The sequence below is a fragment of the Triticum aestivum genome, chromosome 6D (genome assembly GCF_018294505.1).
Source record: "Triticum aestivum cultivar Chinese Spring chromosome 6D, IWGSC CS RefSeq v2.1, whole genome shotgun sequence".
In the NCBI taxonomy this organism is placed as follows: domain Eukaryota; kingdom Viridiplantae; phylum Streptophyta; class Magnoliopsida; order Poales; family Poaceae; genus Triticum; species Triticum aestivum.
The window spans coordinates 70074856-70088718 of NC_057811.1; the positions used below are offsets into that span (position 1 = coordinate 70074856).

At 43.1% G+C, this 13863-nt stretch overlaps 1 protein-coding gene across 1 annotated transcript; it reads right to left on the reverse strand.

Annotated features, from left to right (window-relative positions):
* Positions 1–4262: 4262 nt before the first annotated feature.
* LOC123142443 (arp2/3 complex-activating protein rickA) lies at positions 4263–9139 on the reverse strand. Its single transcript, XM_044561354.1, has 3 exons — positions 8678–9139; positions 4972–5590; positions 4263–4834 (listed from the first exon to the last, which is right to left on the reverse strand). Exons 1-3 carry the CDS (start codon positions 9137–9139, stop codon positions 4608–4610), a joined length of 1308 nt encoding a protein of 435 aa, XP_044417289.1. The 3' UTR covers positions 4263–4607.
* Between the last annotated feature and the right edge of the window lie 4724 nt (positions 9140–13863).

Below are 13863 nucleotides of genomic sequence, written 5' to 3' on the forward strand. Positions count from 1 at the left end.
GAATTCCGCCGAAGGGGACCCGGTACCCGTACTCAATTGAGCCGGCGTCGGGGCCCCAGTTTGCATCGTCGATGTAGAGCTTGCCGCGACGACTCTTGGTCATCCGGCCCACAGCGTATCCCTTGAGCCCTTCGAAGCTGCCCTTCAAGAACTCAAATCCACCGTGCGCTGGCCCCACGGTGGGCGCCAACTGTCGTGGAATTGTCACGGCAGATGTCCTCGAGCTAGGACTTAGTCGTGGAGCCATCGCAGCTAGGAAGCTTGAAGGGGTTAATGCGGGACAAGGAACACGAGGGTTTATACTGGTTCGGCCCCTTACGGTGAAGGTAAAAGCCTACGTCCAGTTTGATGTGGTATTGATTAGGGTTTCGATAACCAGGGAGCTAAACTGCTATGCCCGGCTCTCGATGAGATTGTTGTCGCCCTTAAACTACTGCCGGGTCGTCCCTTTATATAGGGAGGCTGACGCCCTGCAGCTCTCAGAGTCCCCTCCGGCTCATAAGAGTGTCCGGCTCGGACTCTCAACTATTCTTGCCTTACACTACAAGTTCTACCATAATAATGATTGTAACTACGGGCCTTAAGCCATATCCGGGTCTTAAGCCCATCTTTGGCCCACCGTCTTTAAGCTTGGCGCCGGGCTTCTGGCAATGACCATATGAGTAACCCGGCCCCTCCTGGCGGGTGACTCTAAGGTCTATATCTCAACAGCAGTAGTTGAATTATCATGTTGTTTTCACGTTGAACTCTGTGAACGTATTTTCGTTTGTAATTTTCTCATGCATCGTTAGTGTGCATAAATGATATCCTTTTGTACAAAAACCTCTCTTACAATAATTTTAAAATTTCTCCGATGAGGACTTAACTACACAATGTATTCTTGCCGTTTTGAAGTAAATTAGAAAATGACGAGATCATAATTTCTATCTTCATCGCGAATGGAAATGCACTGTGTGAAGTAGTTGAACTTCTCGGGCACGTGTGTTTGAACTTCACTCTGTTTCTGATGTGATGTTTTTTGCCTGTAACTCCCAAACCACCTACCGAAATTGAGCAAATGATATACCGATGGACAGTTGTTGCAAACGCGCAACTTTTTCGTGTTGTTTAGTTTTTTATACTCGCGACGGTTCAAAATATCTTTTTGAATGCGTAAAAATGTGTTTTTAACGGTGTACATAAAACTTTTAAACCATTCATCGGAATATAGCATATAATATACCATTGGAAAACTTATGAATATGAGCATCTTTTTCGTGTAGACACACATTACAAATTCTTATCGTTTGAGACCAGTTTTAAAAATGGCAAAAACAACATCATTTTTTGCCTATTTTTTATATATAATTGAAGGTCGGATGTCTCGCACTAGAGATCTTGAACTTCACCGGGAGGGGCACGTGGACTTCTTGCAACAAACCTTTTTAATCTTTTTGTTTTCTATTCTTATATTACTATCTGAAATGCATTCATTGCAGTATTGAACTTTGTTGGGGAACGTAGCAGAAATTCAAAATTTTCTACGCATCACCAAGATCAATCTATGGAGTAATCTAGCAACGAGGGGAAGGGGAGTGCATCTACATACCCTTGTAGATCGCGAGCGGAAGCGTTCAAGAGAACGGGGTTGATGGAGTCGTACTCGTCGTGATCCAAATCACCGATGATCCTAGCGCCGAACGGACGGCACCTCCGCGTTCAACACACGTACGGAGCAGCGACGTCTCCTCCTTCTTGATCCAGCAAGGGGGGAGGAGAGGTTGATGGAGATCCAGCAGCACGACGGCGTGGTGGTGGAAGTAGCGGGATCCCGGCAGGGCTTCGCCAAGCGCAAGCGGGGAGGAAGAGGTGTCACGGGAGGGAGAGGGAGGCGCCAGGGCTTAGGTATTGCTGCCCTCCCTCCCCCCACTATATATAGGGCCAAGGGAGAGGGGGGCGCAGCCTTGGCCCTTCCTCCAAGGAAGGGTGCGGCCAGGGAGGAGACCTTCCTTCCCAAGGCACCTCGGAGGTGCCTTCCCCCTTTAGGACTCTCCCTTTTCCTTATCTCTTGGCGCATGGGCCTCTTGGGGCTGGTGTCGTTGGCCCATATAGGCCAAGGCGCACCCCCTACAGCCCATGTGGCCCCCCGGGGTTGGTGGACCCCCTTGGTGGACCCCCGGACCCCTTTCGGCACTCCCGGTACAATACCGATAAAGTGCGAAACTTTTCCGGCGACCAAAATAAGACTTCCCATATATAAATCTTTACCTCCGGACCATTCCGGAACTCCTCGTGACGTCCGGGATCTCATCTGGGACTCCGAACAACTTTCGGGTTACTGCATACTAATATCTCTATAACCCTAGCGTCACCGAACCTTAAGCGTGTAGACCCTACGGGTTCGGGAACCATGCAGACATGACCGAGACGTTCTCCGGTCAATAACCAACAGCGGGATCTGGATACCCATGTTGGCTCCCACATGTTCCACGATGATCTCATCGGATGAACCACGATGTCGGGGATTCAATCAATCCCGTATGTAATTCCCTTTGTCAATCGGTATGTTACTTGCCCGAGATTCGATCGTCGGTATCCCAATACCTTGTTCAATCTCGTTACCGGCAAGTCTCTTTACTCTTACCGCAATGCATGATCCCGTGACTAACGCCTTAGTCACATAGAGCTCATTATGATGATGCATTACCGAGTGGGCCCAGAGATACCTCTCCGTCACACGGAGTGACAAATCCCAGTCTCGATCGTGCCAACCCAACAGACACTTTCGGAGATACCCGTAGTGCACCTTTATAGTCACCCAGTTACGTTGTGACGTTTGGCACACCCAAAGCACTCCTACGGTATCCGGGAGTTGCACGATCTCATGGTCTAAGGAAAAGATACTTGACATTGGAAAAGCTTCTAGCAAACGAAACTACACGATCTTTTATGCTATGCTTAGGATTGGGTCTTGTCCATCACATCATTCTCCTAATGATGTGATCCCGTTATCAATGACATCCAATGTCCATGGTCAGGAAACCGTAACCATCTATTGATCAATGAGCTAGTCAACTAGAGGCTTACTAGGGACATGGTGTTGTCTATGTATCCACACATGTATCTGAGTTTCCTATCAATACAATTTTAGCATGGATAATAAACGATTATCATGAACAAGGAAATATAATAATAACCAATTTATTATTGCCTCTAGGGCATATTTCCAACAAACTTCTCATTGTTTTCACCTTGAACTTCTGTCACATTTTTTTGTTCAACCTCTCTCACAAGAATTTTTGAACTTTCTCGGGCCGAGCACCTGATAGTAACAAAACTTTCGGCCTTTGCTTTTTGATTCTTTTTTTTGCATACAAATGCACACCGTGTAGTATGTGAACTTCTGGCAGTTATCAAACCGCACTTCTCTCGGTTACGTGAAAATATCTGAGTTTTTTATAGACAGTGAACTGATCTACCTTTTCTACTTCTAGGGTTTTTTAGAAACAGGAAATTTGGTTTTAAAAAATTAAACTACACTATTTTTTTAATATCACTATCTTGATTTTCTAATAAATATTGAACTTCTTGTTATTAAATTTGAACTTCTAGATTTTTTGTAGAAATGAGTAAAATCCATTTTCTCTATATTTTTTGAAGTGCTCTATTTATTCAAGTTGAACTTCTTGGTTTATTCATTGGTAACGATGGAAATCATAGTTTTTTTAATAACATTTGAGATGCTCCATTATTTAAATTTGACTCCTAGGTTTTTTTAGAAACGAGGAAATTTTGTTTTCTTTGTTAAAAAATTGAACTACTCCGTTATTTCATTTTGACCTTCTTGGGGTGCTTTAGAATTTGGAAAAATATATCTTTGTTACAACATCAAACACCTTTCTTATTTTATTTTTGTTTAAAAAATATCAACAACACATGGCTCACTACATTTTTTTATTTGCACTAATTTTACTATACGTGAACTTGTCCTTATTTTATATTTGAACTTCTCACATGAAACTAATATTTTCATTGTACAAAGTATGTGTTGCCAGCTACACACAAATGCATAATTTTGTGTAGAAAACATTGGATCCCAAAGCACTCTGTATCTCTCAAAAGAATGTGTCGTTAACCTTTTTTTCTCACACAAAATGTCTCCGAAGTACATAGACAGAAATGACACATTAACGATTTCCACAATTTCTATGTCTCTCTCTCCATGAAACACAAGCCTCGATAGAAGCACACAAGAAGAATTAGCACTTCAGAGAGGTGATGCATTTTGGAGAAGAAAACTCCTTTTTCCCATTCATTTTTTGAAGGATCCATGAAACTGAAGCAACTTTTTTGCACCAACAGATACTACTGAACTTCAGACAAAAAGTCATTTTGAAACAATACATGGTCATAACAGCAGCAGGGAAGCGAGATTTCTGCTACAGGAGCAAATACAAAGCAGTAGCGATCTGATCATTTGTGTTCAAACTTAGTTGGGTTCACAACATGAACTTCAAAAAAAAATCTACACATCATACATCACAGCACGCAAGCAACACACCCAGCACTCACACAAAGGCCAGCACGCACACACACCAGTGCATGAACAAACGCATTCAGCACGCACCCTACGCCTTGCTCAGGGCACACTCGGAGGGCGTTGGTGGACTGGCCGCGGAGGTCGTGAGGACGCAAGGCAGACGCGGCGGCGGACGGGATGCGGAGCTCCGGGCAGATGGTGGTCGCGACGGCGCCCCATCCAAAAATGAGATCGCACACCACACAGTGCCTTGTATCCATCGACAAGGTGCTAAAAGCAAGTAGTGCAAGCGATTAAGGACTCCGACGACCGCTCCTATAGCAAAGAGGTAGAATTTCAGTTTTCATGTAAACTTCAGATTCAGAGGTGCTTCTCTTCCTCTGTGGGTGTCCGTACTAGCAAAAATTCAGAAAAGAAAACAGTCGCGAGAAGGAATGCTGATGTTGCTGCACCTGGAGACATGCCGCGGGAGTGAGGCGCTGTGAAGGTGTTGAGGCACCTGGAGACATGGGCAGGTCGCGGGGGCGCCCTGGGGCAGGTCGCGGTGGCGGTTGACGGCAAACGGAGGCCACCTCCGCGGTGGAAGCAGGGGAGGAAGGCCGGCGACGATCTGAGTCGGCGGCGCGCGGCGGCGAGGTGGTCCGGGGAGGAGGCCGGCGACAGTGGAAGACGGAGGTTGGGGCGACGGCGCCGGTGCCAGTGGATCCAGGAGTCAGGGGGCCGGTGGAGCTGGGGCGCGGTGGTGCGCGTGGCCGGGGCCGGTGGCTGCACCGGCGGGTGGAGGTGGTGGCCGCTGCACTGGCTTGGCTTCCTGGCGGGGGAGGCGGCGGTGGGGGCGACGACGGCGGCGTGGGGGGTTCCTGGTGGGGGGTGGCCGCGACGTTGTAGGTGGCCGGGGCCCGGCGGCGGCGCGGGGCGGGGAGGGAGGCGGCGGTGGCGCGATGCAGTTTGGGGGAGGGGCCAGATGGGATCGGGGGAGGTTAGGTTAGGGGCGGGGTGGGGCAGTTTTTCTTTTTTTTCACCGATCGGGGATCTCAGGAACACCACGCGCCTTCTATGGTCTGACGTGATCTAAATAACTATTCTAATCTTGGGATTAGAATAATGTTGTCCTATATATATATACATATATCATTTCCTGTGGAACCTGAAGTTATTAAAATTATGAAACTTTAAACTTTCAGGGATTGGATAGTGAAAGTTGTTTTGACCATGCTAACACTGTTGAAGATCTTGCTAGACTTTTAATGAGAAAAGGCACATTCTCCCTCTCTTTATGCTTAAGCTATTTCTTTCTCCACTGGGAGGGGATGCTAACAAACTCATACCATAATATCAAAGAGCATGCTTTGCTTGATACTACCTCCATCTCAAAATAAGTGTCTCAACTTTAATACAACTTTGTACTAAAGTTAATACAAAGTTGAGACACTAATTTTAGGACAGAGGGGGTATATTTTACAATGCTCTAACCCCTAAATCTAGGACACAACTAGATAGCTATGCAGGAAATGTTTCAAGGATAGGACACTTAATGAAGCTAAGGTTCTTCTTGATGGGATTGCCAAAAGTTATGATGACTGAAAATTAGAAGAACCACAACCAGGCCCTAAATCGAAGAAGAGAGGGATGTACATCTTGAGTGATGAATGTACGAAAGAAGCTAAAAAAATCTTTTTGATAAAAGGGCGTCCCAGCCCCTGAAGTCAAAAATGCTACCTCCTATGGGTGACACTCTTATGTCTCAAACTTCTATTCTTGTTATTGAAGTTAATTCTTTATATAAGTTTGAGGAAGGTGATCTATGATATAACAAATCTCCTAGTCAATGCCATGATGAACTAGATAAGTTTCTTACGAAACAACACCATTTTAACCTAGAGATGAGGAGAGATTTTTAAAAAAATTCTTCTAGGATTGCAAACATGTCCAAAACCATGGAAAGAATTATGAATGGTATTAAAGGACTTAGAATTATGTAATCATAAAATGTAGATGGAGTAGCATCTAAAACTTCTAGAGGAGGAAGGGTTAAGTATCTTTAAACTCGGTGTGAGATATCGCATTATTCGAGCTGGATGCAGTCGTAGTAAAGAATCCCATTTTACCTTTGCTTAAGCCATATTACATAAAGCATAGTGAGTGCCAAGGGTTAGGGTTTGTTTTGATGGTAGTGGCCAAAATGGTTATCAATAGGGGTGAGGTAGTGTTTCCTTATTCTTTTATTATATGAATTTGAATTGAAAAAAGAAAAGGAGGAAACATAGAAATCTGTACTAGACACCTCCATAGAAATCAATCATAGACACCCATCCAACAATTAATCGGGCAGGCCATAATGAAATCTCATCCAGTTGAGGAAAATAAAAAAATTACCTGCAAAGATTGACGTGTCGACCGATGTACGAGCTCGACAATCAGGCACAATCTCAACAATGTATGCATTTGTGTGTTGATGCTTCTCGCAAAGCCCCTGCCCAATGCATCTGCACAAAGAGCTTTCTTGCTTTCAAAGACTATGGAAGGTGCTAGGTCGTGGGATGAATTGATTAGGGTTGTGTGTGATTGCAGCAATGGTTGTAGTACTTCGAGAGAATTTTAATTGGAATGGACCTAGATGACTAGGTGAATGTAAATTGGGCCATGTTGGAGCAGGGAGCTAGAGAATTAGGAGGTGGGCTAGTTAATGACTAGGCTGAAAGCTTATATAATATTTTATCATGTGTAAAATTTTCCATATATATACATGGCATGTACTATAAATACATAACTTTTGGCAAAAATAATGAGTATTCAAACTGAATACCCGTGAATTGAATTGGGCCCTTCCCTAGCTATATATGATGACATCCCACCAACTTCAAGCTGTAATTGCCAATATCGTCAGATTTTATAGTAGGTTCGACATCATGTGGAACTAGTGACGGATAGCAGAGGGTGGTCTTGGTTCCCAACTTCCTGCCATGGCATTGCTAGAACTTGCCAGCTTGCATTTTACTATCTAAAGAAACATTTATTGTCTTTTGGTTACAAATGAAGTACAAATAATAGTTTCTGTCGGTAACTCACATGGGTAGCCAACTAGCTCCTTGCCAATTTACTAATGAAAATAAACATTCTATCGTGAAGCCTCCGACCATGGGCACGATTCCACCCAATGACACTACTACTAGGAAGTGTCGCGACAAAGGGGCTTCTTTCTTATTGCAAAGGCAGTTCAAACCTCACATGTGCAACCATGTATGAGTCGCTAATAGGTACAAGAATGAAACCGATGTCCCATGATGTATCAAAGTAGTAAAGAATAATGAGATCCCACAATAATTAGATGATGCACGTCTATGTTACTACCTTTGTGATCAGATGGGACAGATGAGGAAAAAAGTGTACATGATACTGGTCAAAGACTTTTTCTACATAGAGAACACAAAAGACAAATATGATGCACACGCATGTCTAAATTTTGGCATGTGTGTGGTTTTGGATTGTGCATCACGACACACACGACATACACCAACATCTTACTCTGTCTTCCTCCTCATCTTTGACCAGTCCACACTATCTCAGAGGAAACAGAACATGGCACATTCAACGCCTCTCATGCCATGGATAAAGAAGGAGCTGGAGACATACGGAAAATTCATCAACCACCAACCGACATTATGGCAGCCTCTGCCTCTGGCCACCACGAGTATGGAGAGTCATCAAATGCCTCATCTTAGTATGGTCAAGCAACATGGAGATGAATTAAGCAATAACCACGGGTAGACAGAAGGGGGTGAAGGTTGGATTTGGCAATAGTGCAAGAGTGAGATGATACCTTCCATGAAAGCCTCCTCCTTGGTTGTCTCAACAAGCTCCGCAAAGTATGGAGGTTCTCTACCAAAAGCTCTTAATATCCATTTTCATAAATAAAAAATGATAATGAATGGAGACATTCACATATGAAAGCATGTCAAAAATCAAAATATGTAGCACATTTATTTCATATGTAGCAGAAATAGGAATCTTTCTTGAGGCCTCTTATTTGTTCCTCCCTCTGTTTCATCTCCCCCCTGATTTCCAGCGTACTAGAAAATAACCCAGATGCATGCACACAACCTAGATCCTTTTCGGCCTTGCAACACTGAGCTCCAACTCCTTACGCTTGATCTGCACCTGGAGCCTGATGTTCTCCAGCTGCATCTTCTCATTCTCCAACTGCATCTTCTTGAGCTCTATTTCCTCCATCAGCTGCTTTGTGGCCCAGTGTAAGCGCTGCTCTGCAAGCTCCAGTATCTTGTTCTCCTGTGCTTGCTTCTTGTTCACGAGTGAGAGCAGCCAGTGCGGTGGCTGGGAGAACCTACCACCTGCAGCGGGGGACCCGACATGAAGAGGGTTGTCGAGGTCGTCGTCGTCTTTGTTGTGGGGCACCGCATTGATGTCGATGGCAAGACACCGGTGCCGCTTCCGCTTGTTAGCTTTGTCACCACCGTGGTCTTCAGGGTCGACTACTTGCTTGCCCTTGAAAGTGTTCTGGTGTGCCTGGTGCGACGATGACCCCTTGCACCAGATACTAGGCTGCTCGTCGTCGTCGCTCGGTGCGGAGCGCTTGATGCCAACGGTGGAGACAGGGGCCATCGGATCTATGGTGGTCGGAATGTGTTGTGATGAAACTAAGGTTGCAAGGGCTAAGTGGTGCCTAAGGCTATGGTATGCTAGCAGTTAAATAGATGGGGGATGGGTGCCCCTCACCTCACTCCTTTGTTCTCTTGTTCTTCATTTCACTCCTCAAATAGCAACCAAAAACCTTCATTGGCTCAGTTTATTAGCCTTTAATGCTTGGCTCATACTTGAGCTAGAATACATTTGGCCCAAGCCACACACGTGGCACACTTCCCTTCTCCCTCTCTTTGTTTTGCAAGAATGGATGCTCGTGGAGGATTCAAAGCAATTGACAAGAGATGGGAACTTGCAAAGGACATGGCAAACTGTGTTGCTGCTTATTCTCAAAGTTTTTCAATGATTTGTAAGAAAGCTATGGATCGATATATTACATTTTCTAATATGTAAAATTACAGAAATTTCATTAAAAATGAAAGTTATAAGAACATATATGCAATGAATCCTAACATATATAATATGCAAAACTACATTTTAAAATCAATGGGAAAAATTGTGGATGCAATGGGCATCTAGAACACTCCAACCGGCAAAAAGGAATGTGAAAATTTGTATCATGCATACTACATCGAAGAATTTTCAAATGATCAGATAATGTGATGTTGGTTAAATAGAGTTTTACATCACGAGCACAAGAAAAAACATGACTCACATGTATACGTAAAATGTCATGTGTGCATGTTTTTTATTGTACATCGCCACTAACACTGATATCTTACTCTAACTTCCTCTTTTACTTGGTCCACTTCACACCATCCTGGAGGAAACATATGATAACACATTCAAAGTCTCTCTTGTCATCTATAATAAAGGAACAACCAATGATGTACTAATCAACCGGATTGGACCTGGATTTTTTTCATATATGACAAATTGTATCATGTACAGTAAACTAAAGAGTTATATTCAATGTATTGCCCCAATCACCAACCTGAAGTCTCCAAGTTTAAAGATCTTCCAGCTATCCGTAGTATTGTAGAAACACTTTGTAACACCAACACAAAACATAGTTTGACAATGATAATTCAGCCTTTTCAACAAATGCTTGCCATTTTAACATTGGTTATGAAACTTATTTTTTTATTTCTAAAGTGAATTATGTATAAGTTATACATGGAATAGTTCAGCAACAACATAGTGAACTATAGAGTTTCTTACATCTGAGCATAATCTGGTTTCACCATTGAATTATTGTCCAAGTATTGAACTCAGGTCTCCATAGTAAAAACTGACAAATCACCCACCTTTATTCCCCAACTATACAGAACTAGAAATCTCTCAAAGTTTAAATCCAAAATGTTGACCGAGCATATTTTAAAATTATGTGGGTATGTTGTGGGTACATATTATTGTGGTTATAGATTTATGTTCAATACATATATTTGAATCTAGATTTATGCCATAGATTATTGAGGATACTGATTACAAAGATATGTATCAAGCATATCTTGGACATTTATTTGTCATCAATTATTGTAGGACAGATTACAGAGAGCAAATTGACCATATATTGCAATTTTAATGCCATGAGATATTGTGCTACATATTACAAATAAGTAAATGAGCAGATTTCTAATTTATAAAAAATAATTAATGTGGATATAGATTACAAAGATGTCGATCGATTTAGAAAATTTATTGCCATTATTTATTGTGGATATAGATTCCAAAGATGTAGATTGAGAAGATTTAGGAAATTTATTGTCATTATTTATTATGGGTATAGACTAGAACTATGTAAAATCGAGCATATTTTGGGATTTTTCTTTTATAATTAAAGTAGGGAAGCCTACTCAAACGTGACCATTACATTCAGAGATCATATAGACTGGAGGCTAGATGGGGCACCCGCTATCATCTCCTTGTCTACAATATGTCTGGTCTCCGCTGCCAACCCGTGAGAAAGATTGTTGCATGTTCTCCTCATGCTGTTGACACTGAACTTCAAGAAGCCTGCCAGGTACTTCTTAATATCTACAATCAGGTCATAGTAAGCCGATCAGGTTCTGTCTTTCGCCGTTAATTCCTTCACAACACTACAAAAAAAATACACTTCCGTGATGATACGTGTTTGTCATAGTAGGTCACATTTTCTGTCATGCATGTACATCCATGACGATTTTATGACAGAATCAAGATAGTCATACCTGTGTTGTCATAGAAGTGTTCCATGACATTACCAAAATTATCATCACGGAAGTGTCCACTTCCATGAAGATAAATGGCGCGTAATGGAAGTGCTTCCGTCAAGGGTGACCAACACGTGGCATGCACCGTAACAGGTCGCCGTTAAGTTATCGGGTCCGGTTTTGGATCCGATAACCCGCTAACAGCCTGGACCAATGAGGATTTTCCATGTGTAAAATTCTTATTGGCCGGAGGAAACACGTGTTGGCTCACCGTTGGGACAGATGTCATCCATTCATTGGACACGAGGCACCAATGATAGGTCGACACGTGGCACGGCCCAACAGAGGCCCATTCCGGTGAAAAGGCCGGCCTGTTTGACTTGGTCAAAAGGTAACGGGCCAGCCCACGGAAAGCCTGTTAACGTCCTGTTCGTATATAGCCCATTTACGGCCCGCTAACTCCCGGCCCGTTACGGCCTATCAGAATTAAGCCCAGTAGCTTCATCTGGGCCATCCAATATGGTTCCAGCCCATTGTAACTTCCGGCCTCTGTATGGCCCATGATGTATTTCGGCCCATATGAGACCCTTTGTAACTCTGGGCCCATTAAAGGCCTGAGATGAAACTGGCCCATAATGAACAATGTATCGCTTTATACCCATTAACGACCCATTATTCCGTCGGCCGTTTCCAGCCCGTGTTAACTTTCGGCCTTCTAAGGGCCCATTTATTCTTGGGCTCATTTCTAGAATTCGGTTAGTTATGGTCCGTTACTGGCATGTTCCGTTTGTGGGCCAAATTGAGCCCGTGGTTACATTCGGCCCGTTTGTGGGCCATTAACCTGTTGAGATGTTTTCATAGCGTTATCAAATACGGCCTATTAATGGCCCGTTGGTCCACGAATAGTACGACCCATGTTTGGCGAAATGATTATACGCCACGTAGAAGGCCCATGGATCCTACGGCCCGTAGAAGACCAATGGAGACTACGGCCTGTAGAAGGCCCATGGATCATACGGCCCGTAGAAAGTCCATGGATCCTATGACCCGTAGAAGGCCCATGGATCCTATGTCCCGTAGGAGGCCCATGGTTACAACAGTCCGTGTGTTGCCATGATTATTGTGGCCTAGTTACCAAAAATAGGTTACTGTGGCCACTAGAAAAACGCGGAAAAAGAACTGCAGTGACTACAAGCAAACAACTAAACAAGACAATAAGGAAATAAATAAGCAAGCAACTAACGCTAGCCTATTACAGCTATTACACATATTACATCCACTGGGCATCAAAGTTCTCCACCAGTGCAAATATAGGGAACAAAGCAGCATATTACATACACTGGCCGTCAAAATTGGCCACCAGTGCAAATAAACGCGGCAGCAAAACAAGTCCATAACTGAAACAACTTCAGAAGAGCTCAAGAAACGTTATCGTGGGTATCCACCATGCTGGCAATAAGCTTAGAAAGCTTATTAGCTTTGTCCTGTTTGGCGCTAAAATCCTCCAATGCTTGCTGTTGCACCAGAAAGTATGCATCTGAATGCTCCAGGGACTTCTGCAGTCCTTCCGCTTCTTGTCGCAGCACAGCTGATTGATGTCTTTCAGCTTGTAGTTGAGACTCAACATACCGAACTGATTCAGACAGTGAGTTTGAATAGCTTGTGCAAGAGGTAGTGGCCAGTAACTCGAACAGTAAACCAAGACAGGACTTTGGGGTTGTCTCACTGTCTTCAAGATAGTTTTCCTTAGCTGTTTTATCAGCTTTGTTGGAGACCAACAAGGATGTCTCACTATCGTGAACTTATCTGCATTGCTTCCTTTACCATTGCTTAATAAGGCACTCTTCCCCAATATTCTGTCAACATTCTAAAAGAAGAAACAAGCAGACACATAACAGGTTTAGCATGTACTAGTATATGAAACTCATTTCGGTGAACCAGTTCATTAGTAAGGTGGACAGGATTAAACTACCAAGTCTTCTATTGCCAAGTAGTACATTATAAAAGCATCAAAACACACATATATCTATGTCCTATGGTCACTGCATTGTCTTGCCAAATCAAAATAGAGACACGGTTCAAACCATATCAGTTCAAGAGAAAGCAGCACTGAAAGAATACAAAGCGTGGGAAACTACACGACACAACAAGATTTCAGATGGGTACCACGGGTCTACATGTACAACAACACTATTGGCCATGTTGTGATGCTAGTAATGTGCATGATATGAGAGTCAACTGTATATAAAATTGAAATTGAAATCAACAGAGCTATTTATAAGAGCAAACCTGTTAAAGAAACACGCGTAAAAATACCTATTGTGCCATTGTAGTTTCCATTGGATTGCTCAATTTAAAAATAAGTTTGTATGAGTAAATACAGTGATACAAGAGCAAAGCAATATGCACGATAGCAATGGAATCTTAAATGAGAACAGTTGTTCTTCAGGTTTAAGCACTTGTTCTATATGAACAGAGTACAGTAAGACGCAAGCATATAGTACTTAAAATAAAATGAGCTCATAGACCTTACCACATTCTTGGTTCGGGACC

What these genes read in the sequence shown, in the direction of transcription:
- LOC123142443 (XM_044561354.1), bottom strand. Translation starts at nt 9,139, where the DNA reads ATGGCCCCTGTCTCCACCGTTGGCATCAAGCGCTCCGCACCGAGCGAC. An exon ending in TGGAGAACATCAGGCTCCAG is followed by an intron (nt 5,591 to 8,677) that starts GTGCAGATCAAG and finishes ATAGTTATTTAG; the next exon opens with ATCACGTCAGACCATAGAAG. An exon ending in CTCCCGCGGCATGTCTCCAG is followed by an intron (nt 4,835 to 4,971) that starts GTGCAGCAACAT and finishes TCTTTGCTATAG; the next exon opens with GAGCGGTCGTCGGAGTCCTT.